The 22,981-nt window shown below is 41.3% G+C and overlaps 2 protein-coding genes and 1 long non-coding RNA gene across 5 annotated transcripts in view; 1 reads left to right on the forward strand and 2 right to left on the reverse strand.

The window, feature by feature from the left end:
- Positions 1–39: 39 nt before the first annotated feature.
- Positions 40–1,716, reverse strand: LOC100651827 (chromatin complexes subunit BAP18). Of its 3 annotated transcripts, none has more exons than XM_003392885.4 (4): positions 1,610–1,716; positions 1,188–1,279; positions 556–654; positions 40–461 (listed from the first exon to the last, which is right to left on the reverse strand). In XM_003392885.4, the coding sequence occupies exons 1-4, from the start codon at positions 1,625–1,627 to the stop codon at positions 188–190; spliced, it is 483 nt and encodes a 160-aa protein (XP_003392933.1). In that variant the 5' UTR covers positions 1,628–1,716; the 3' UTR covers positions 40–187. The 3 variants fall into 3 exon arrangements, with proteins under 3 accessions (XP_003392933.1, XP_012163555.1, XP_012163735.1); XM_012308165.3 differs by lacking the exon at positions 1,610–1,716 and adding an exon at positions 1,451–1,570; XM_012308345.3 differs by lacking the exons at positions 556–654; positions 1,610–1,716 and adding an exon at positions 1,451–1,574.
- LOC125385244 lies at positions 1,080–2,244 on the forward strand. The gene is made up of 2 exons (XR_007224307.1): positions 1,080–1,194; positions 1,355–2,244. It is a non-coding gene; the product is annotated as an uncharacterized LOC125385244 (long non-coding RNA).
- The window catches only part of LOC100648076 (probable RNA methyltransferase CG11342), a 40,639-nt gene continuing 19,705 nt past the window's right edge, over positions 2,048–22,981 (reverse strand). Inside the window, exons 2-3 of the mRNA XM_048406492.1 lie at positions 3,856–4,072; positions 2,048–3,188 (exon numbers count right to left, since the gene is read on the reverse strand). Coding sequence (XP_048262449.1) covers positions 2,634–3,188; positions 3,856–4,062 — 762 coding nt within the window. The 5' untranslated portion in view covers positions 4,063–4,072 and the 3' untranslated portion in view covers positions 2,048–2,633. The remainder of the gene's footprint in view (positions 3,189–3,855; positions 4,073–22,981) is intronic.

The raw sequence follows: 22,981 nt of genomic DNA on the forward strand, positions 1-22,981 counted from the left end.
ATCGGTCGGTAAGAATGTCACGAAGTAAATAATCGTAGCTGACTTTTAAAAATCTATTTGAGAAACATAATTTATCGAAGGTACATTATTATTACTTAACGTTAAGCGCGTATATTATATGAAAATTATCTTATATTTAGAAATCGAGATAAAAAAGATTGCATATGGAAAGGTCAATCTCGGCTTATTAAGAAGCTACTTCTTCCGTCGCACCTTCGAACTCGAGCTTTACTTGACACTCCTCTGGTAGTCCCTCAACATCCACTTCCGATTCCGGCGCATTTAACATGTTCAACGTGACTTCAGACGATTTTCCCATTAATCCTTGATTTCCTGTTTGTTGCTTCGATACTTGTTGAACCGTCGATTGTTGCGTTGACTGTTGAGAAAGCATTTGTTGTCTGATCGGCACGCCAGCTTCCTCAAAAGCTTTCTTCTTCAACGTTGTCCGAATTTGAGAGCTAGAACGTCGAAACGACCGGTTAATTTTGGGTCGAGACTGACGCATAGAAATTGAGGAACAACCGTGGGCTCGATGCAGCCTTATTCACTTACACCGTTCGTCCCTTGATGTGTTCACTTATTTTGTTCAAGTCTTCACTGAAGGTCTTTACCGAGTGACGGAGCATCTCAATTTCCTCGTCAGTCCATTTACTACAGATTAAGCGACACAAGGAGTTATGTAAAAATACAGCCAGCCATCTTTTTTATGGTAAAGCGATAGTGATGCAAAGTATTTAATTATTTAATTTCCAACTACACTTGCAAGCTTAAAATCTATAATACTTTTTTTTATCCACGTGCATTGACAATTTGTAAAACGTATTAAAGGGAATACAAGCGTGAACAATATTTAAGTTATCTTTATATAACGTAAGTTAAATATAACATAACGGAAGTTAATAATATCTTTGTGTATTTCTTAATCGCAACGAATGATAACGTTATAGCAACAAAAATTTTCAAACTCAAAGGATGTACGCTAACATAGTACTTGAACAAAGCTGTAGATGCACAGTATTACGTTCCTGATTGGTTAATGCTTAAATACGTCAAACCACGTGACATTTTCCCGCGTTTCTCTAGAGTATGTAGTTTCACATATAAAACTTAAGCGAAAGCATTAGACGCGCATTGACGCTACTTATGACAAAAGGCGATAATAGATGTGTGTTTTATTTAATTACCCTGCTGGTGAGTCAGTCGTAGGGTGTAATTGCATCGTTAATTCTCCCAACTTGTTAAATGCTGCTCCGGCTGCGGTGAAAATTTCACCAACCTAAAACAGATAACGTTTAAAATGTTGGTTAATTTGTCGGACATACGATTAATAGCGATATATTTATTTTTTCAGGAATTTTCATCGAGGAACACAACTTATACTTGTCTATCAAACAATTTTGTCGAAGAAAGAATACATGAAAAATGTTAGAAGCGCTCATAACCTAACCTTGTGTCCGCTTACAGACTCCATTGCTAGAGTACTCGAGGATAAAAGCACGTGACTCACGTAGAAAAAGGAAGACGAGCGGTGGGGAGGAACGACCATTAAGTATTATATGGCGGGAAACTGCCCAAAATCGGCGACAATGGTTGCTTTTTTGCTTACCTTGCTCGCAGAATTCATGTCAGTTTGTTGTTATGCTGGTACTTCACCATCAGCGGGACAAACATTCGTACGGTATTGCCATCTCGCGTCGTTCTCAGAATCCTTTCCTTTAAACAATTATAACCTCAACTTGTTTTGACTGCTTATCCTTTCTTTTTTCTCATCATCGAACGAACGAAGATTTTTGCCTTTAACTGAAATAATCATGTTGATTCTCGACATATTATACAAGAACTAATTACGAAAACATAATATAGTAATTTCGATATTCGCGTGATTACTTATCATTCGTCACTACAGTGGTGGACTATACTATACTTTTACTATACTTCTATTATATTGTTGGAATGAAACTGACTTTTCGAATTAACTTGCCGATATGTATACATATCGCTGATTCATTTTGATTTATAAATATAAAAAAAAAACACCAATGTGTATGAGAATAATGAGATTTATTTAAAAATTACATTTAATCATACAGAATAGAAAATAGGATGGGTGAAAGAATATGTGAAAGAAAAATTTCCAAATATTAGATCTTTGCTTTCCAAATACATAGTATGTATATCTCAAAGGTGGCTGCTATTTATAATAAAAAAAAAAAAAAAGAATACAATATATCTCACTGCCCAGTGCAAGGCAAAAGAATCTTCCAAATTTCAAAGTCTTCTTCTATAAATATAACATTTTAAGTGATATTATTTAAACCGATATTTAAGAATAATTACATACTGTTTATAACAAAGAAAATATTCTATCTCGCATATTTGTAATAATAAAATATATTTAAAAAACAGTTACCGGACCTATGACAGAGAGAGGGGGGGGGGGGAGAGAGAGAATGAATGAGTGTGTGCAATGACGATCGACTTATCGACAATAACGAGTCACTTAAAGCTATCAAAAATTATTTCAACCATCGTATTAATATTTCCAATCGCATTCGCATAAGAAAAAATCGTCGTTCGGTCGTTTGACTTCGATTAACATATGGAATCTCATGAATCTTGGAAGCGATAGCTCACATCCTTTCATAAATTAATAATCTCCGTTTCCACTCATTGTTCTCGGTAACCGTGACTCTTCGAAAATTGCAAAATTCAGTCAATATGCGTTCAATATGCCCTGCCGGATCGCCAGTGAGTTTCAACGTCTTCAATAATGGAAAATCTTCGCCCTTTGATCGTCTGAGCCTTCTCGACGCGTTTCTATAACATTTCCAAAGCTGAGGTTCTATGACGATCATGTTTGTGATCGAACAAGCCTTTTGCAAAAATTCCATCAGTCCTTTGTCCCCGTGATTCAAGTGGATCCACATCGTAACGGAGAAACAGAACGCAACGTCGAAGCGCGACCTTTCCAATCGACGAAGATACTTGTCCAGTGTCCCGTTACGATCCTCGATCAAAAAATCGAGACACTCGAAAACGATACGATTCGGCCGTGGATTGCGTTCCCGTGCCCGTTCGATTAAGATAGGATCGAGGTCTATGCCGAGCAAACGAATCTCCTTCGGTAGATCTTGATCGGTAGATAAGGTTTTCTCGAGGAAGTTGTGCAACACGAATGTTAAATCCTGAAACCATTAATACGATTTGTGATTTTTACGCTCGTTCTCTGGTCAAGAAACCTCTTCTATGGCCCCATATCGTTTTATTAAATTGATTTTCTACCACTAAATTAATAATACGACTAAAGTGCGTTTGTTCAATGGAATTTTGAGAATTTTCCAATCGAACGAATATTTCTTTTGATATATGATTTTTAATACGATTTTTTTACACAAAGAATTGTTTCCATCGAATAGTTGGAACGTGGTGATAAAATAATTATAGTTTCGAACAAAGATTAACGGATATGTATTATACTTTGATCAGGGATTATTTGTCCGCTACAAATATTATCCAAATTAATAGCTTCCGTTAAGAAGGCTAATTGTCCGATATAAAAATTAAACACTAGTTATTCACAATATAGAGAAGCATCGATCGTTATATATGTATATTAGTCGATGCAATCTCTAATAATCTCATTGGAAAATTAAATGTATGTGTGTATCACCGATGAAGCGAATATTTCTTCTTTTCCTAAAAAGCATAGAGCCGGAAGGATTTCAGGAAGAAACGATGTTTCGAGCGATATTCGAAAAGGTATAACACCGTCTAAATATAAACGCTTGTCGTTTGTAATTTCGTATCACGGTCGACTCGTCCTATTTCGTCTGACAGCTGTTTCAGCCTTACCCCCGCGTTACAGCCAACGTCTAGGCCTACGTATTTCCGGTCCGGATGGGTCGAGTGCCACACGCCACACGGAAGTTGTCGCACGCGCTCTTCCGCAGGATGGAATTGGTAATAATTCATGAAGTTGCCGTGTCTGCTAGCGCCCGGATCCGTCTTATCTTCCTGTCTCTCCTTATTTTTCGTGGATCGCGCTTCGTGCTCCGACATTTTCCAAAATCTGAAACCGATGGGTTCACCAGGCAATTAATAATTAAACATCGTAACCTACTTTAAACGCGCGTTGCTCGAAAAGACGTCAAAAGATATTCGGTAAAACGGCATAATGTATTCCTTGTTTCATACGGATTAAAAAATGGGAAGCGTACCGCGTTGTATGTATTTTTGTCGTTAACGAGTTACCAAGAACCCTAGAAAATGTTCTCTTATCACAGGTAATATACGGTGTAGCAGGACCTTCGATGTTTTAATATTACTTTTGCATGTATTTCGGTAATAATCTTCGATGTTTTTAGATAAAACGCGTCTATAATGTTTTTATGTACTAATTAAGCCAACATTGCGTAGATTCACCTTTAATGAAATACGTTGTTATACGTAAAAAAACAAGTTACAAGAGACCGTGAAAATTTATTTGAAAGGAGACTCGTAAAAAGTATAATTCCATCGTCGTAAAACGTTTCATAAATTAGGACGGAAAAAAATATCGATCGGCTCGTTAACAACGAGAATGAAGATGTAGTTTTTTTTATCGTTATACGCTTCGTATACACACGTATATATATTCGTATGTATGTATTAAGTATTAACTATGTCGTTCGGATATAGTTGCATAAGAATAGCAGTATTTGTCGAACATTTTTCGAGAAAGGTAGATTCTTTTTAAATGTCGGTATAACGCATAATCTCGCGTGTATAAGAAGAGACGTACGTTGAAAAGTATCGCTACTGTAATATTTCACGGATATTTCTGCTTTTATTTGAGTATCAAGCTTTAAGAGGACAGAGTAAAAGTAGAAACGCGATAAGATGATAAAACGCGATGGTAGACGGATCATCGAAACTTCATCGTCCGTGCGATTAGACCGATGGACGAAAGAGAAGGACGAGGATGTTTAGTTCGTAATACCGTGTGGACGGTGGTTTCGCAATACTCGACGAGCATCGGTTAAAAACAATGCACAAGTAACCGCAAGACGGTCGTAGATACGTGATAAAGAGTGATAACGAAGAAGGAATGGGGGTCAGAGACGTCGTAAGAGCGGAAGGATCGAAGAGATAATTCACCGGTGTCCACGACCCAAATAAATGCAGCCTTCGATCGTTGTGCTCGTGCTCGTGCTCTCGGCCACGAGGAAGGTCTGAGAAATCGACGATACATTGTCTTGCCATTCGCGGAGAAACTCACTTTCCCGACGGTGTTACTTTGAATACTTTTTGGATCGGTGTCTCGCTGTTGTAGATTTAAGGGAGATGTTTCTTCCTTCGACTGTTACCTGTAAATTTGTTTGTCATGATTTTATAATTTAATAAGAACATATGTATCGTGACGCGTATTACAAAGATACGTATTATAAGATAACGATCGACTGCGAAAGCTTCCGAAGTTTAACGATAGATGACAAAGATTTTTCGTTGTTGTTGCTTGATACGTTTGCAATTTGTAAACCTATCGCGCCGTTTGCGCGAAAGAAGGCAAATACGTTAAAAAATTCTTCGAAGGGCAATTTCGGCAGAAGCGAACAAAGAGATATAAAGTAACACAAAGTAATTAAAATTATACGATGAATAATTCTAACGTTACGAGTAACCTAGGTATCCGTGTACACGATGTTTGTCACATCTTACTTTTTATTACTTTTCGTGCTCCTTACGAAATATTTTCTTGCGGACATGATCTTTGTCTACGTAAAATAACGATCAGATCTTCGTACTAAATCGAAAGCTAAAAACGCTTTCTATATCGAGCGACTATAATTGTACGAATTTCGTCACGCATAATACAAGAGGAATGCCCGAGTAGCTAGAGTATCCAGAAATTTCCGACGAACCAGGGTTGTTTATAAAATCCACAAAGATCGGGTAACCGATGTATCGGGTGGACGAGCAGCACGAGCCCTGCTTCTTTGCGTTATTACTTCTGTTACTAGCTCTCTCTCTCTCTCTCTCTCTCTCTCTCTCTCTCTCTCTCTCTCTCTCTCTCCCTGACTCGCAGTCAGTAGCCAGCGCCATAAGGTGATCGACAAAGAAAGGAAAGAGACAAAAGTAGGAAGACGAAGAAGAAGAAGAAGAGGGAAAAATAAAAGCGAGAGCGGAATAACTTGCAGAGGCAGGTGTTAGGTGCATACACGCATCGGTGCGGTCCAAGAACACGACGTCCATTCTCTACGGATCATGGGCCTGGTCGCGGCAATTTCCTCTTTCTTCGGCTATGGCAGATGCGAATGCAGGCCGGTGCAAAGGCATGCGGTACGAGATAACCAAGATTATACGATGGATACCTTAGACCTTAGAGCAGGCAAGCTGCCAGGGAGTATCGAGTCCCGTGCAGAGGCCACGTTTTTTCTGTCTACCCAGAGACACAGGCCGCATTGGCCACCAAATATCGAAGTGTACATACACGCGTACGTATTTCACGCCAACACCGGAGTAGAATTTCTTGGGATCAACGAATGAGAAAATGCCTCGTTTCAGCGTCGTCGTCGTCGTCGTCGTTCGATTTTCTTCTCCATCGCGGCAATCGAGCGACGATACTTTCTATGAAAGTACGTTCCTTCGGATATCGATATAAAAATGCGATATTCCAAGTAAATAGCCTAGCTACGCTAATAGCAAGTATCCAGCTGGTATTTCCGTTTTCTAAAACCAGATACTTTTTGGATTTTGTAAAACGCGAGAACGTTTGTACGAGAAACGTTACTTTTTCATCAAAGTTTCACAAAAATTTAACAACGACAAACATTTAGTAACAAAAAGGAAGGTGGCTTCTTCGGCCGTATTCTCGGCATATTTCCATTTAAAAAGACACGTGGCCTCGGATGATCGATGAATACCTTACGAGGAACAGGCTGCCGCGACTCGTATCGCGTCTCGCCTTTTTCCTTCCACTCGTTGTTGCTTAACGCGCGGAACGCGCAATAACACGCACTGCTAATTAATCGGAAAATTATTATTATCGTTAAATCGAGGTATGCAGAACTCGGATTAACCCTCTCTCGTTTACTCGCGAGCAGAAAAGCAGGAAAGATCAGAGTCGATCGCACCTTTTCGCTCGAATCCGAAACGTAAAAAATAATAATAGGAATAGTAGAGCTTTCGATATTTAAAAACAAGCTTCGCGAACTCCGTTCGACTGTACGTTACCCAAAATGAACGTTTCGACGAGATCTTCCAACAACGTTAAGAATTTTGTCGCTCGGTTTGATCTAATCGAACGATCGATGTTTTTTCGGAATAGAAACGGAATACAAATCGTATCGACGATGATCGTAGAATCGATAACACGAGATAAAGAAAACATGTTCAAAGGTAAAACAGAAGAAAGAGAAAAATGGCACGATCTCCGCTGAGAAGAATACGCTACTAAAAAATACAATAGCGATCGGTATCCGTGAAAATCGTCAAAGTACTTGAACTTTTACCATTCTTTCGTTTCGGAAATATAATATCGATCGCTCTTTCCAGATCTGACAATTATTTGGGTCGTCGTATTTCCTCTTATTATTATTCCAATTTACATATGTACGATGGTTACCCTTCTTGACTTTTCGTATTTTCGATATAAATAGATTATTTGACGACGGTATGGGTAACATTTACTCGCGTAATGTACAATAGCGCGCTATATTTTACATAGTAAGCAAATGAAACGACGCTCACGAAATGCGAATACGCGATCGTTTAACTTGCACGTTAAGAAACGTCGGAAAGGGTCAACGAGCGTATAGTCGATGAAACGAACGTACTCGGAAGTGCTTTGAATCTCAATCCGCCGAAATCTTTTATCGAAAGCTGCGAATGTCACCCTCTAGTTCTATATCCGCCTCTGTACCGAATCTCTTTCACCGTATCTCTTTCGCCGTACAATTTTAATCGATCGTTTCGACCGTTTAGTTTTTAAATTATGCTATCACTGGTCGTAAGCATCGTGCAAAACCTGTAATTCTTACGAAAGCCGCAAAGTACATGAATTTATACCGGTTAGTTACCCTATCCCGTCACTAAGTAACTCGTAGTCCGTACTTCGTACCAGGTTAACACACGATCCAAAGGATTTGGCAACACACCATAGCCGGTTGGAGGCGATTTGGCAATTCGTACAGAAGCCAAACGTGCTCGTGACATGGCCGCGTTCGATATTTGCCAATACCCATCTACTTCGTGTCTCTGGACAATTTCTAGCGAGTCGAAACGCGGCACGTTGTTCTCGATGCATCGTTTCGCTTCTTGAGAAAATGTCATCGCCATCTTACCTTTCCGCGAATAACGCGACAGAAGGTGCACATTCTCGTTTGCATCGCTGATCCGACGAAGCGAGACGGTTTTCCTTCGTTCCATCCGCGATTCTCGTACGTCTTATGTCGGCGATACGTTTTTACGCGAATAGAGTTACGAGCGTTCGTCGTTGCAACGACGTTCCGTAAAGAGAGACGATCGTTCTTCCGAATTCGGACGTTATCCATTGATGTACAGGCGTGTTTAGACCGTGCGTCTGACGTTTCCGTCATAAAGCGTGTTAACATCGAATACACGCGACTCGCGTGACAAACTTCCTCTTCGATCTAACGATGCTAACGATATAATTATACCTAATACGTACGAGACGAACGTAAGAAGGTAAATTCACGCGTATCGTATTTATTTTGCACGATCACATCAGACGATGTTAATCCGCACGATCGGTATTAAAATAAATTCGATTAAATTAAATTGCTGAAACATTTGTCCGTATTTCAGCAGGGATTCGTAGAATTTCAAACTGTCGTGCTTTCGAGATGCGTAATTCCCGAAATGCGAATGAACAGGCTAGTTTTCAGCTACGAAGGACAACGAACCGAACGAACTCGTCGGTTCTATCCGATGATGCACGGTCGATGCTATTAGTCATCGTTCGTTACCGTCATCTTTGATACCGAAGCGAGGAACACCTCGAGACGTTCTAACGCGTTGCCACATTCTTTGGCTTGTGCTCCTTGTAGAGCGCGTCATTGTACCCAATGACAGAAGTAACGTAAACAGATACGTTAGTGCGTATAATTGGAACTCGCTGGCAAACTTAATGAGATAATTTGCGTGTAATTACGTCGTTTAGACGTAAGATTAGACCGCGGAAAGAGAATTTGAAAATAGCGATAAAATCGCTATCAACGCCGTTGTCTAACGACGCTACTGTTCCAGTTCGTTTGACCGTTTTCCAACAAAGGCAGTTATAGCCAATATTACAGCCAATGTTATAGCCGATATTACGGCGAAAGATTAATAATATATAGATAGATATAATCGATGATCGGGCATTCGCGTAAATCGATAAATCCTTAACTAGTTATTTTGGCCAAAAGATGGAGAAAGCAAAAGCGGAAGAAACCGTGGAGGAGCGAGAAAGATCGGAAAGTCGGATTCGCGAGTGCGAGTTACATTTCCACGTGGCACAATGACCGTGCGGCAAAAGAATAGATATGTATTTCTGTAACGCTGGGGGTGACGAAGAATGGTTGGCGAGAGGAACAGCTGACGCCGGTGATCTCTCGTTTGATCCCTTTTCGTCGCTTGGCCCGAAATATCTCGAGAAAGCCCGTCGGGTTTCGAACCAGGTACGATGAAACGTTGCCGGAAGTTGGGCGTAAAACGATCCTCTCGCATCCGGCGAATCGAACGCCGGCGTTTTCTATGCCGAGGAAATCCGCTTTTTCCGGATTTTCCTATCGGACGGAACGGTTCTAGCGATCTCTGAAGAGGACAAAAGGAGCGGCGTTTTTAAACCGCTGGAGATGGAAGCGGGAGAAAGAAAAGGGCTGGGAATGCGTGCACCGTGTTTGTCACCTTGAATGGACGAGAAAATCGGTATCGAACGTCTTGTGTACAGAAAGCACGTGTTCGAACCCATTTCCCGGGGATTCTCCGCAAACATGACTTCGTTCGTGTTCGAGTTGTACTGCTTTTACCATCTTCTTTGTTCGGAAGTTTACCGTGCTGCGTTTGTCGCGGACAGGAGGGTCAGGCCCGATCGTTAATCCTCTACAAGTATGGGTCTGTTAAAGCGGATATCCTTTCTCGGTACTCGTAAAACCGTAAAACTCGTAAGCGTAACGTTTTACGGTCCTTAATAAAAAAAACATTTTAAGGCATTTTCCAGTCGCGTTTGATTCACGCATCTTCTGGTACGTCTTTCCTTTATTTTTCGCTTTTTACGGTTTTTGGCCGTTTTTTCCATTTAATCGAAGGAAACAAAATTAATCGATCTCCTCTCAGTTGCGCGAGAAACTTTTATCAAGGACGTTATTACGTCGGTCTGTCCCCTTATTAACGATACGACAGAAATAATTTAAAAAACGCGACTCATCGACTACAAGTTTAATTACTATACGTTCGATTAACTGGAACTAATTTCTTTTCTATTTCGAAATATCTCGTTTGTTTACAGTATTATATAGGTTGAGAGGTAGTTACATGGAAAGGCGGCGCAATTACTTGTAACCTAAATAATCCTAAAATAGTCTTAAAACACGATTTACTCGATATTTTTGCGACGTTCGATCGACTACGATATACTTGATCCCAGGTGTTTCACTCGAGTCGAACATCTAAATTATTACAACACTTAAAGATAAGTCGTTGCGACCCGATAATCAAAAATGAAAAAATTGCTTCGATCGTTTCCATGTTTCGCGCATCGACGTCTGTTTTTCGTACGTACGATCGACGCTGTAACGTCGGGTTTAACGACCCGAGACGCGAAAACCTCGAAGCGACCTCGAAGAAGAGAAGCAGCGAGCTCGATTCGAGATAATGTAGATATAATAAATCAGTTTAATTTATTAGATCGAACGAGCATATTGCGGTAGGACGATAATGGGACGATAATGGGACGATAATGGGACGATAATGCACGTTACTCGTATTTAACTATCTCGATATCTGCTAGCTAGCTAGCTGTCACAAAGTTCATTTACAAAAATATCTCGTTCGTCGAATCCTGTTGAATCACGATGTTTCCAGATCGGTACAATTCGTTCGGAACGGTGTAACGATACGATTCGCGTTCGATCGAAGATCCCTCGAAAGTTTACCGTCGAACAACAAAGCGTATCGCGACACCGAAGAAGAGAAAATAAATTTGCCATTGATTTACGGCAAAGTTATATATTTTTATGGAAAAATATTTATTTACGTCGATATGGATAACGAGAATTCCGAACGTAATAAATAAGCTGATAGAATTAGCTAATTTATTACTTGTTATAACGTTATCCGATTTAAACTCGCTTTTTTTCTTCGAGATCGCTTCAAGGTCAGGATATCGTAGATCGCCGAATTTGTTTGACGAGGACTACAACGTTGCATCGTAGAAAACATGTCGGTACGCGAAAAAAAAAGAAAGAGAGAAGAAATGTCGACGACCTTCGAATAATCTTAAGATAACCTTGCCAAAGTCGATTTCTATCACCGTTAAATATACGCGTTGAAACCATTTAAATTCCTCTTACAATTAGTTTTTTTTTTCTTTCTTATTTTGCGCAGCAGCAGCAGCAGAAACGATTTAGACGTTGGATTTAAGCGAAACACCTTGTACGTTCGCATGTACTTAACACATTCGAATCAAAGTATCGAAAGTTTCGCGTTCAACTGCTATTTTTTACAGTCGTAGACGATTTCCTCGGCGAAAGAACGTACCCGTTTAACAAACCTTCTTTCAACTCGACTCTTTTTCTCGCGAACGAGAGAGTACTCCGCGATTTCCTTCGCGCGTGTACGCGATCTTTGAATCGTCGCGCGTATCGATAACGATTTCTCGATATCGAGGAAACGTTGACGACGTAAAAGTACGTTTGCATCGAAAATTACTGCACGCGACGCGCTTCTCCAAACGTTCGAACGTAGGATCGTTAACTATTCCGATAAATCGAGAGTAAGCGTTGTCGGCTGGTAATACGATATATAGCAGGATCACGGCGGAAACTCGTCTTATAAGCGACACTGTCATATCCGCGATAAGAGCCGAGGAATTCCAATTCGATCGAAATCCGTTTGTTCGGTCGCTCCTACCATCCTTACGCTCGTTATCGGTTATTGTACGGTGAAAGCCGATGTAACGCGGATTGCTGCGTAACGCGGATCCGTACGACGCGACGAAAAAATCACGACGCTACCTGTCCATAGAACGATTCTACGTAACGCGTTACGTAAAAATACAGTTTTCCATATTACTTTGAAAACGTAGCTCTGTACGTACAAGGAAGCTGATATAGCTATAAAAGGCTATAAAAGGCAGCGGAACTGTTACGATCCTTGTAGTCTGTATATGGCGGAACGCCTGTACTATTTATAACTCGACGCGCGTACACGTATACGTAGATGCATGCCCCTTGGCATGGTAAAATAGGCACAGTCGTCGAAAACGTGGGAATATCGTCGCGTAATTAGTTCGCTTGTCGTTTTCTGGTGACACGAGGTGCGTCGTCGTAATCCGACGCAATTTGTCGCGAAATCGATAACACCGACGTTTCTCGATTTATTGTTCGTTAGCACGCGATCCAAGTATACGCGCGGACATGGCGCGAGGATCGTAATCAGCCTACTAGCGTTATTTCGATCGAAACTTGCCACTTGGTCGAAATTAGGAAACGTATCGAGACGCTGAAATCTTTCTTCCAATTTCAAATATTATTGCGTACCGTTATAGTTGCTAGCGTATCTTTATAGATTATTATCGCATCTAGTTTGACGATTGTCGTCGTGCGATCGTCAATTCGCTACCAGTGACTTTGTCGAGAGGCGTGTGTTACGCGAAAGTAGGTACACGTGTCTGGCGCTACGTCCAATTGTCGCGTACGTACGACGGTATGTGCCAAGCGCCGTATCGAAGAGATCGAGAAACTACGTTATACGTTTGCGCGACCGTCAATTTCGAATAAGGAAACGGTATTTGGTATCGTTGCTGTACGTTGACGAAACGAAGAGAAGATATCGGCGAACGATAATCTTATCTTACCTCTGTTAGCTCGCGGTGGTCCTTTAACGTTCGTTACCGAATGGACGCGTATCTCGAAAATAGATTGGTACGTCGCTCGATATCGTCGAACTTGGAAAAGGAATCACCCAGAAACCTGTAAGCGCGACATTCGTTAAAACGTCCTTAAGAATTAAAGTAAAAACTCCGGTTAGCTCGTGGTGCGCGACGCGCTACGTATCAACGTCGAGGATCGCGATATCCCTCTAAAGCGTATCTCGAGTCGCTTCGATCACGCGCTCGTGCTAAATCTGTTCGTAAATCTGGAATCTTGAATTTTTCATATGATAATACGCATAGTATATAACGCGTCTTTAAAATATCTAACGCAATATAATTCGAAGATGGAGGACGAGATCGATCCATGTTCGATTACGCGCGACTCAAAATCGAGATACAAACGATAATCGGTGGATGTAGCTTCGCGACGTAGCGACTGTCGAAATAGCTGGAAAATAGCACGGATGGTATCCGTCGGTGTCGTTCTCATCGTATTCGATGTTACGGTCGATGCCATCGATACGTAGCGTCAGTGAGAAACGACCGGCTGACGACGATGAGCGACATGGCCGAAGAAAAAGCGATCCTATCGAAACGTAGGACGTTGCGCGTATCCACCGATGTAAATCGATAGCTTTGATTCGCGTTCGAATCGCGCGAAAGACGAACGATTCGGTTTCATACCGTTTCGCGCAACTTTCGAAGCTTTCCATGTCACAGACACACGTGGTTGTTGCGAAACGCTTATCACTCGTTTAGTATACGCGATACGAATTGCGGTAACGAGGATGCACTCTAGTGCCCCGGTTTCTAGAACATCTCCGTTTCCGCGTCAGCGATTTTAATAGAACTTGGGAGAGCGTTTCTCGTTTAAGAAACATAGTTGCAGTCATTGAGACGCCGTTACAGATACGCAAGACCATTGCACTCTCTGTTTTCTCGATCGTCGTATTCCGTGAAAAGGAAAAATGCTACGGTAATGTCTGCCTCGCGATAACATCTGTGACATCGCTTACGTGCGTATTCTACGTACAATCTCGGTATCGCGAAGCGTAACTCGTTAATTTATCTTAGTAATATCAACGGTAGAATTTGGATCTTTGCGCGAAAATCGTACGTTTATTCGCCAAAGAATTTGAATTCTTCGAGGCAAATTGTACGAATGGATCTTAATGGGATATTATTTTCCGAATTTGTTGAAATTCGCAGAGATTAACTGGAAATGTTTATTTATCGTTCGAAGAAAGAAAGAGAGAGAAACGATTCTATGATGTGGAAACGTATTGATTAAACGCGTAATTAACATATAATATTAAGCGTTGAGCGCAGAAGAGAAACGCGACTATTTGCGTAATGAAAAATGCATAGTTTTAACGGGTGAACATAACGGCAGACGCAACTACACGTATATCCGTCTTTTTTCTTCGTACGTACGTTCGACGATCGATCGTAAAATATATTTCCCAACTTTTTTTGCAGCGGGATAAATCGATGCGCCCGACATTCTTGAAACTGTTACTTTATCGTTTACATTCGTGCAAATTACATAACGCGCGATACTCGATTCTATTTTTCCGATTTCGATGGTTAATATTTCGAGGAGATACGAGAAGCAATAGAAACTTTTCCTTATTGCCGTTACTTTTCTTTAGAAACGCCTCGTTTAACTCGTAGTAAATTAAGAAATCGCTGCGTTACGATTAAAGCTATATTCCATCTTGTTTTACATCGTTGATATCGAAATAAGTATATGCGTATTTTACGAATCGTGTAGGAACACGCAGCTATCGAGCATTCGGCTATTATTTTATCAATTTTTCATCCTAAACGTTCTATGCATAATTTTGATCCCTTTAGTCGCCTATGTTATCCCTTCGATGTAGTGGATAAATTTAAAAACGCGTTATATCTCGTTTTAACTTACTTTTTACGAATCTACTAGATAGACGTGAGATCGGTCTATTACTGTGTATGTATGATAATTGTCCTGCACGATATCGCGTCACACCGTTGACTCGGATTTCCGTTAGACGAAACGGAAGAAAGCGTTTTTCCAAATAAAAAATTATTCGTCGAGTCTTTAGACATAAAGTCGATATAGACGGCAACTTAGAAAGTCACGGTGCAACGTCTGAAATCGCACAATTGCAATTTCCGTAGATGTCGGCTGGTTGGTGAAACGTACGTTGCATCCGGTTTGTCTTTAATTCGTCGTTAAAAATCCCACGGTCCACAGGAAGAACGAGTAAAACTGGATCACGGATGAAAACACATCGAGTTCTTCACCAGGGGAAAGAATACTTATAGTCGCTGGGAAGAACAGCGAGGTAATAAAAGTCGACGCTGATGCAAAAGTTCGTACAAGCGTTAGGACGCTTAGCCGTTACATTTATGAAAAATTCTAAAAATATTTCAAGCGACACGAAGGCAATGATAAATTCGTAACAAAGTAGTTGGAAAATAAGACGAGCGAAGAGTATTCAATTTTTATTAAACGTTCCCAATACTTGCTGGTACTAACGAACGGCGAACGAATATGCGGCGTACGTCGAAGCAAAAGTTGAAAATTACCAAGCTTTCCGAGCTTCCTCGAAGCCCGCCTAAACTTTCGTACACGCGCCGATCGATCGAAATTTTCGCGATACAAGAAAATTTGGAATAAGGAGCTCGAGATAAACACGCGGCTGCGATTCGAAATTATCTAAGAAAGAAACCTGCCTATAATCGTGATCGCGTTTCTCAAACGTTTTTCAAACGAAGACGGAAACGTCGCGATCTCGACAAATTAGCCGCTCAGTTCGATTCTATCGAACGGAGATACATGGACTGGTATCCGTCGGATCGGCGGAAAAGATTCTCTCGGCGGCCTTCGGACACGATCGATAAATTCTCGTGCGATTACGATTTCAAGGGGTTCGAGCGTGTAACTGGGTCATCCCGGCAAGGATACGTCGCGAATGCAATTTATCGAGTGCTCCGTGCCGCGAGAAAAACCTCGTTCGATGTCAAGTTCGACTATCGATTCTTTCGAATTCCGTCCCCCTCCAGATTTCGTCTCTTACCGATCCAATTTTCCCATTCCTTGTATCGATTACATTTTTATCGTGCATCCGTTTGCCCTCAAAATTTATTTGCTTTATATGCTTTTATTTGCAACAATATGTTCGTTAAGCGGAACGTCTGTGAAGTGGAGATATTACAAATATCAAGAACTTGAGGCAACAGTTTTTATATTATAAAAGATAAATTTGAAGGGCGATGTAAGATGGAAGATAAAAATGGCAGCCCGTTTATTTTAATTTAAAAGATAAGCGGAATATAAAATACTAATTATTCTATTCTTTTGCATATTACTAGCATTTTACAAACTTTTTTTTCTTTTTTCTTTTTTTTGTGCTATTTAATCCGATATTACAGGATTACGTGGTTGATTGTAACAATTTTACGATTGCGAGACACTCATAAATACGATATAAACGTAGGATTTACGAGACATAAATAAATAACGTTGAATAAATAACGTTGAATAAATAACGACGAAATGGCCAGCCACCAATTATCATAAGATAAATTTATTCGTTAACTGTAATTAGTTACGTCGTCGATAGCATTATTTTCATCGTACCATTTAATTACATCAGCGAATTTATAAAAAATACATTTGTATTACGATTGTAAATACAGTACGACAAATGTAGATCCGATTAGGGCACGCACTTGAAAAATGTTAAGAAAAATGACTGGTAAACCGATTGGATATGGATACTTTTTTTTAGTCCTGTGTACGATGTAACTGTGGCGTAGAGACTAGAGCGGCGACTAGTCGCAGCGAAAGGGTCACTTACCTAGTACTGCTCGACCGTTTAAAGAATTTATCGCCCTACAATCCGCTTTCGTTTGCTCGTGAAAACTAAATTACGATCGAACGCAGCTGTTTATCCCGACGAGAGAAATAATAATTAACAGTCGTTGGAAATAGATAGGATTTCGGTCGGATTCGGTTTCGCAATGACAGGATACATTACGGACGATATACCTACAACGAGAGAGAAAAGTATGCGTACACGGTTTCAAGCGTAATAACGTTTTTAAAATTGGACCGAACGATTTGACGAGGATTTTGGAAGAAGAAGAACGTTTGCCTTCTTAAGAAGAGAGAGATCGTCGCTCTGCGACAATCTCGATTACTCGGGATCGGGAAAGAAACGGCAAAGCCGCTTTTTCCTCTTCGAGAATTCTAGTAAAAATCGAAGAAGAATCGAAGAAAGGCATACATGGAAAGACGTAGGAACGTTTGGATGTTGGGCCAGAAGCGGCGAAAAAACTGCAAAACGTACGATACGTACGCGCGTTTGCCGCAGAGATTTCGCTTCGTACGACTCGAGCAACGATTCGTTAGCTTACATTAGAAACGTAAGATCCGGCCGACCTCGAGATCGACGATATCGCAAAGTGCGCGGTTGCGCGGTTGCGCGGTCCTGACCGATCGAATCCGACGTGTCTGGGGACCGTCGAGCGAAGGTCTGTGCCGTTGGACGATGCTTTTATCGCGCGGAATGGTGCGCCGATCCTTAGTTTTCTGCGGTTACGAAAGAACAAGCCGCTTCGCGAACTACGGGCCGGGGATTGGCTCGATTTGTTCACGTGCCACGGCGCGAGGCGACCGATTGAGAAACCACCGTGATAACGAGATCCATAAAATCCATCGTCTTTCTCGCTTTTGTCGCAAATTCTTTCTATTCCCTGTGCCAATCTCGTTGCCACCTAATCCACTTTTAGTCTTCTTTAGCCGTCTTCTTCCAAATTTCCAACGAATTGATAAACAAATTGACAAAACAGACGAGAAACCGTTGATTATTATTTATTAGACGATAAAATCAAACCAAGCATCGAGATTACGTTGAATAATACGAATTCTCGTGAGCGGAATGCACGCTAGCGTAAAACCCACGCAGCGCTGTTTCACAATAGTCAATGAGATACACATATAATATGATAGCAATTATTCATATTTTTGTTCTACTCGTCCGGTTGCATCAGCCTGTTGCAACAGCGAGTTCGTGCGAAACTCGACTCGCCTCGTCTCCTTTCGTTCCATTTCGTCCCCCGTTTCTCAATGAACACGGCCAATATTTTTTCGTCTCGCGAAATTAATAACATTCAAGGTAAACGTGGTTCAGGGATCGATACCAAAAGTCCATCGCGCGTCGCTAACGTTTCTCCTCTTTCGACCACGCTTTGTTTCGACAAAAACGACAAACGGAAAATCGTTAATAAATAAAGCAAAGAATTCCACTCGTTTTGGAGTTCGATCTCGAAATAGAATTTTCGCGCGAGCTTCTAGATCGTGCGCTTGGTAAGTTGGTGAAAAATACGACGCTTCGACGGTTACCTCTCGAAACTACAGTATCGCCGATATCCACAAATATATCGAGCGCGTGATACATCGTACAAAGATACTTTTGATAATAATTAAAGCGTTTCTCGTTTTTCGTTTATCGCCGATATTAAATATTACGATGATACCGTGCGTTGTTCTACCACATCCCCGAGAAAGCTGTTCGCGCAAACTCGCCATGTATCCCAGCTTATGTTGGCCAATTGCAAGTCGCTCTGGTAACGACGGAATTAACATAATACGTAAATAATATCCTTAAATCGGTCTAGGACGATTTTTGCACGGTACCGTGCACGAGATAGTTTATATTCGAGGACGATCGGAGGATCGAACGTCATCAATGACGCACGATTTACCAATCCTCGGTTCTCTCTCGTTGCTCCGCGCGCTTCTCTCTTTCTGGCCTTCGTTCAGCCAGGTAGAACCGGCCAGACCAGCCACGGTTCGCCAACGGGAATGAATGAGCGTACGATACGACGCTACCGAAGAAACGATTGCAGCACTTTGCTTCCGCAATGCGCGCGAACATTACCAGAGAAACGCGAACGTGACGAACCGTTCGCTTCCATACGCTTTACAGTCACGTTTTCGGGAATTACGATCGGAGCAAATTAGATAAACGTTCGCCGTAGTCAAGTTCCAACGAAGATAACTTGAAAATTAGTCGAAAATATTTTGATATCGGTGCTATGGTTTGTAATCACGTTTTCGATAATTTACAGCGATCCAATGGTATTTTCGTACAGTCGATAGTTTGCAAGAGACGTTAAAAATTTCGTTCCTTAAAACCGAAATTCCGACATTTTGAAAATTCTTTCGTCTAAATTCCGTTTCGTTCTACTTTGCGCTATTTTGCTTTATTTCGTTCTATTTTTTCCCCCACTTTATTCCGCTTTAGAACCACGCGCGATAACTTCTGATCGTCGAGTTTAATCTTACGAGCCTCTCTCCTATCGTCTTCGCTAAACACATTCTCTCGTTACATCGCTAATTTTCTTCCTATCTATTTTTAGAGAAGAAATTGCAACCTCGATTAAATCGAAAACTGTGCCTCGATCGAAATTCTCAACTTTGTCGATAAAAGGAACATACAACGTCCTATCCGCGTGACTCGTGTTTCAACGGCGTGTCAACGGCGCTTTACCAACTACAACTACGAATAATTCGAAGCGTTTGAAATTAATTTTATTTCGAAACAATTCAATTTCCATCAAAGTATCGTCAAGAACATCTTCGACTCGATTACTACACGAGCTACACGGAAACCAAATTGATCAACTCCGCCGAGAAAAGTTGCTTATTCCAGTCTTATTTCCAATTTATTCCGAACTTAGTCGATTTACGATCGACGAAATAACCGTGGAACGAAAAGATGAATGGAAAAATAGTGGAAGTAACGGTACGTAGCTTCCAAGAATTTTTTAAAAGATCCGGCGATGATTAAAATCGAATATCGTTAAGACGAGGAAGCCAAGTTAGGAAATTAAACCGAAATTCAAAATGGAATTTTGAATGGAATCAAAAACCAAATAATACTAAATTTATTATCGTCGTAAATTTAATCCAAATATAACGTAATATATTTTTGATACAAACGACGCGATAACTTTGTTTGATTTTTACGCGATGTCGATTTCTTTCGATTCTTCGTTTCGATCGTAATTTTCTCCGATAGATGAACGAATCGTTGTATCCGAAATATTCGCAATTCGATCGATCGCTCGACTCGCCGCCTGTGTTCCATTTAAGAAGTTAAATATTACGTCGTCTAATATCCGTATAACCGGCGAAAGACAAGACAATTTTAAGTAGCGCGTATTTTCCATCTGATCCAATCGGAGTTGCCGATCGAAGAATCGAGTTCCGTATAATCGATTTACTCCTCGATACGTAATACCTAATACCAAATACTCGATCGATTCTTCCACCGATTCTTTTCTTTCTTTGGCATCGCGATTGATACGAAAGAGATTGACTCTTTTCCGTACACGCGCATGTTAGTTAAAAGTCGTTACGAAGCCGATACAGTTGCGGCAATTACGCACGAGTCGGTTCGGTTGGCTGCGCGTACGGTTGCGTTACATGTATACAGGGTGATCTGCGAAAGAGATGAAATAATAATTCCCAGGCATATCGACGATTGCCAAAGTCGTCGTCGTAATTTCAATATGGTTCAATATGGTTCAATATGGTTCAATATGGTTCAAGTTTTCGATATGTCGATTTACGCGACAAAGTTGTACGTATAAAGCGATCATTCCCATCCGCGACCTATCCGCGACCTAGCGGAGAATCGTAGTCTCTGAAAAGTCTGAAATACCTCAAATCGTAGAGAAACGAGTCGACGAACGAATATACGTTGCTGGAACGAACGATTCTGTTGCTCGATTAAATTATTTAAATCCGTTGCCGGTCACCCTGTATATTCGCGTGGTATTGCAGCTACGCAGGAAGGTGACGCAAAGTCGAGCGTGGACCAAGATGTCGCAGTAACGGAGGAGAAGGGTCCACGTGACGCTGTAATACGCTTTTCGGTAGCTCGACGACGTTTCATCGAATTTTCCTCGCGGTATATTTTCGACCAACGAACTCGCGATTCTTCCTAGGCTCGGTAACTAGGCTGTTAACCGTCGAACGCGATCGTGGCAACCTTCGAGCTTCGCGACGATCGGATTACCGGTTTGTCAGGAACTTTCTGATCGCGCGATGTTACTCCGAGTAGGTGTCGGTGGCGTTTGCTTCGAACAGTGGAGATATAACGCTGATGTGGCAGCGTTGTTACTTTCCATTTAACGAAAGAACATACAAGACGAATAAAATTATTAATCGATCAACGAATAAAATTGGAATTTTTTATGAAGGCAAGAAAAGAACCGCTTTATCCCGGTCGATTTAAAAAGGGAGAAAAAAAAGGGAGATTTTTCGCGCAAAAATAGGGTATCGCGCGAAAACTAAAAGCGTTGGAAGCTTCGAATTTTGTCTCAAAAGACAGGTGAAGGTTCGTAAATGCGACAGTATCTACGGCTATCGTTATTCGTGGTTTCGAATAGCTGTAAACGAGCGTCAAAGTTCGATGAAAGAAAAAGGCTGATGCGCGTACTATTTTAACATTTTTACGAAGAGTTATTCATTTGGCAGGAATTTGCTCCGACAGCGTCGGATTCTATGTATATTTCCGAGGAAGCAACGATCTAGGAAAAGCGTTGGAACGGTGTTCGACTGGAATCGATGGGGAAAATAGTAATAGTAAGAGTGTTGCCGCTATACGACCATATTGTTCGTCTGCCGCGGCTCGTCGGTGTCGTAACTACGCGTAATCGACGCTCTTACTATACGCGTATCTATGACGTTCAGTTTCCTTCGTCGCTTTTTGTCGTTTAATTTTTCGCGCGTTCCTCGATACTAGACACCGAATTACAAACAACCGTCAAATAATTTTCTATTGGCGAAAGTTGTAAAGAGAATCGGAAACGCTGTCTCGATCTCGTTTTAAACCGTATAAAAAACCACAAACGTATATATGCATTTTGAAAATCTTTAATAAAATATCGTTTACCGTTAAAAGTAGAGTCGGTAGTTGGGGTTAGTTACGGTCGGTACTCTAAACTTAGCGTATCTTTGATCGTGACGCTGTTTTTATTAAGAAGAATATCGAGAATCACGGAGCAGCAACTTATCGTAGCAAGCAGCTGGCTTTTAGATTTAATTTTTCCAGATATTCGAAAGTTGGCAGCTTCTTCGAGTACGAGTTCACGAGGCAAATACGTGTTTCAAGCGAATTCCGTAAAACACGAATACGCTGGCACCTGCCTACTCGTTCGTAGTCGTTTCTTTCTTATCTTCGTTATACGTTGCATACGTGTACACGGTATACCGTGAAACTGTAATCAGAGATGTGAAAAATTTGAGCTTGCGCGATGACCGCGTTGATCGAACCAGCATCTTACAACGCTGAAACGCGTTGCGTACGAAAGAAATCCAAATGGCTGCTATTTCCCTCGTCGATATCGCAATGTTGCCTAATAATTGCGCAAAGGAAAGCACGTAAGTGATCAGATTTTGTCCCTGCGTTGCGTCATTTGTCATACGCACGTAGGTGTGAAAAGCGTTGCTCGTTGAATGCGTGGTATATATTTAAACGTTGCATCCATCGGCTGGTGTTCCTGAAGCGAGCTGTAAACACCGCGCGTGGTGGGGATGGCGCTGCGAAAGACACGGCAATGCGAACCTCGAGTCGAGGTCGGCATTCTCTCGCGACTGTCGCTTCGCTCGTTCCCCTCGGAGAAGCGTCCTCGAAAATCGACGAATCGAGCGTTCATTGTCAGTCCCGACGAGCCAGACTATCATCCGCTACGGACAATATCGGCCTGCTGATTTTCAAACGCGTCCGTCCTCGCATCCAATGCTTCTCCTTTAGCAACAGCCGCTACCGACGGCTCGGTCGTCTTTTGAAAAAATTACCATCAAATAGGTATTTTTGGAAAAGCCTTTCGAACGTGTTTCGA

Source organism: Bombus terrestris, chromosome 1, assembly GCF_910591885.1.
Source record: "Bombus terrestris chromosome 1, iyBomTerr1.2, whole genome shotgun sequence".
NCBI lineage: Eukaryota > Metazoa > Arthropoda > Insecta > Hymenoptera > Apidae > Bombus > Bombus terrestris.

Bases quoted from the DNA above. Each gene is read 5' to 3' on its own strand.
- LOC100651827 (XM_012308165.3), bottom strand. From the start codon at position 1,549: ATGGTCGTTCCTCCCCACCGCTCGTCTTCCTTTTTCTACGTGAGTCAC. The intron at 1,280-1,450 runs GTTAGGTTATGA...TATCTGTTTTAG, and splicing joins AGTCTGTAAGCGGACACAAG to GTTGGTGAAATTTTCACCGC. The intron at 462-555 runs GTAAGTGAATAA...TCGACGTTCTAG, and splicing joins CACATCAAGGGACGAACGGT to CTCTCAAATTCGGACAACGT.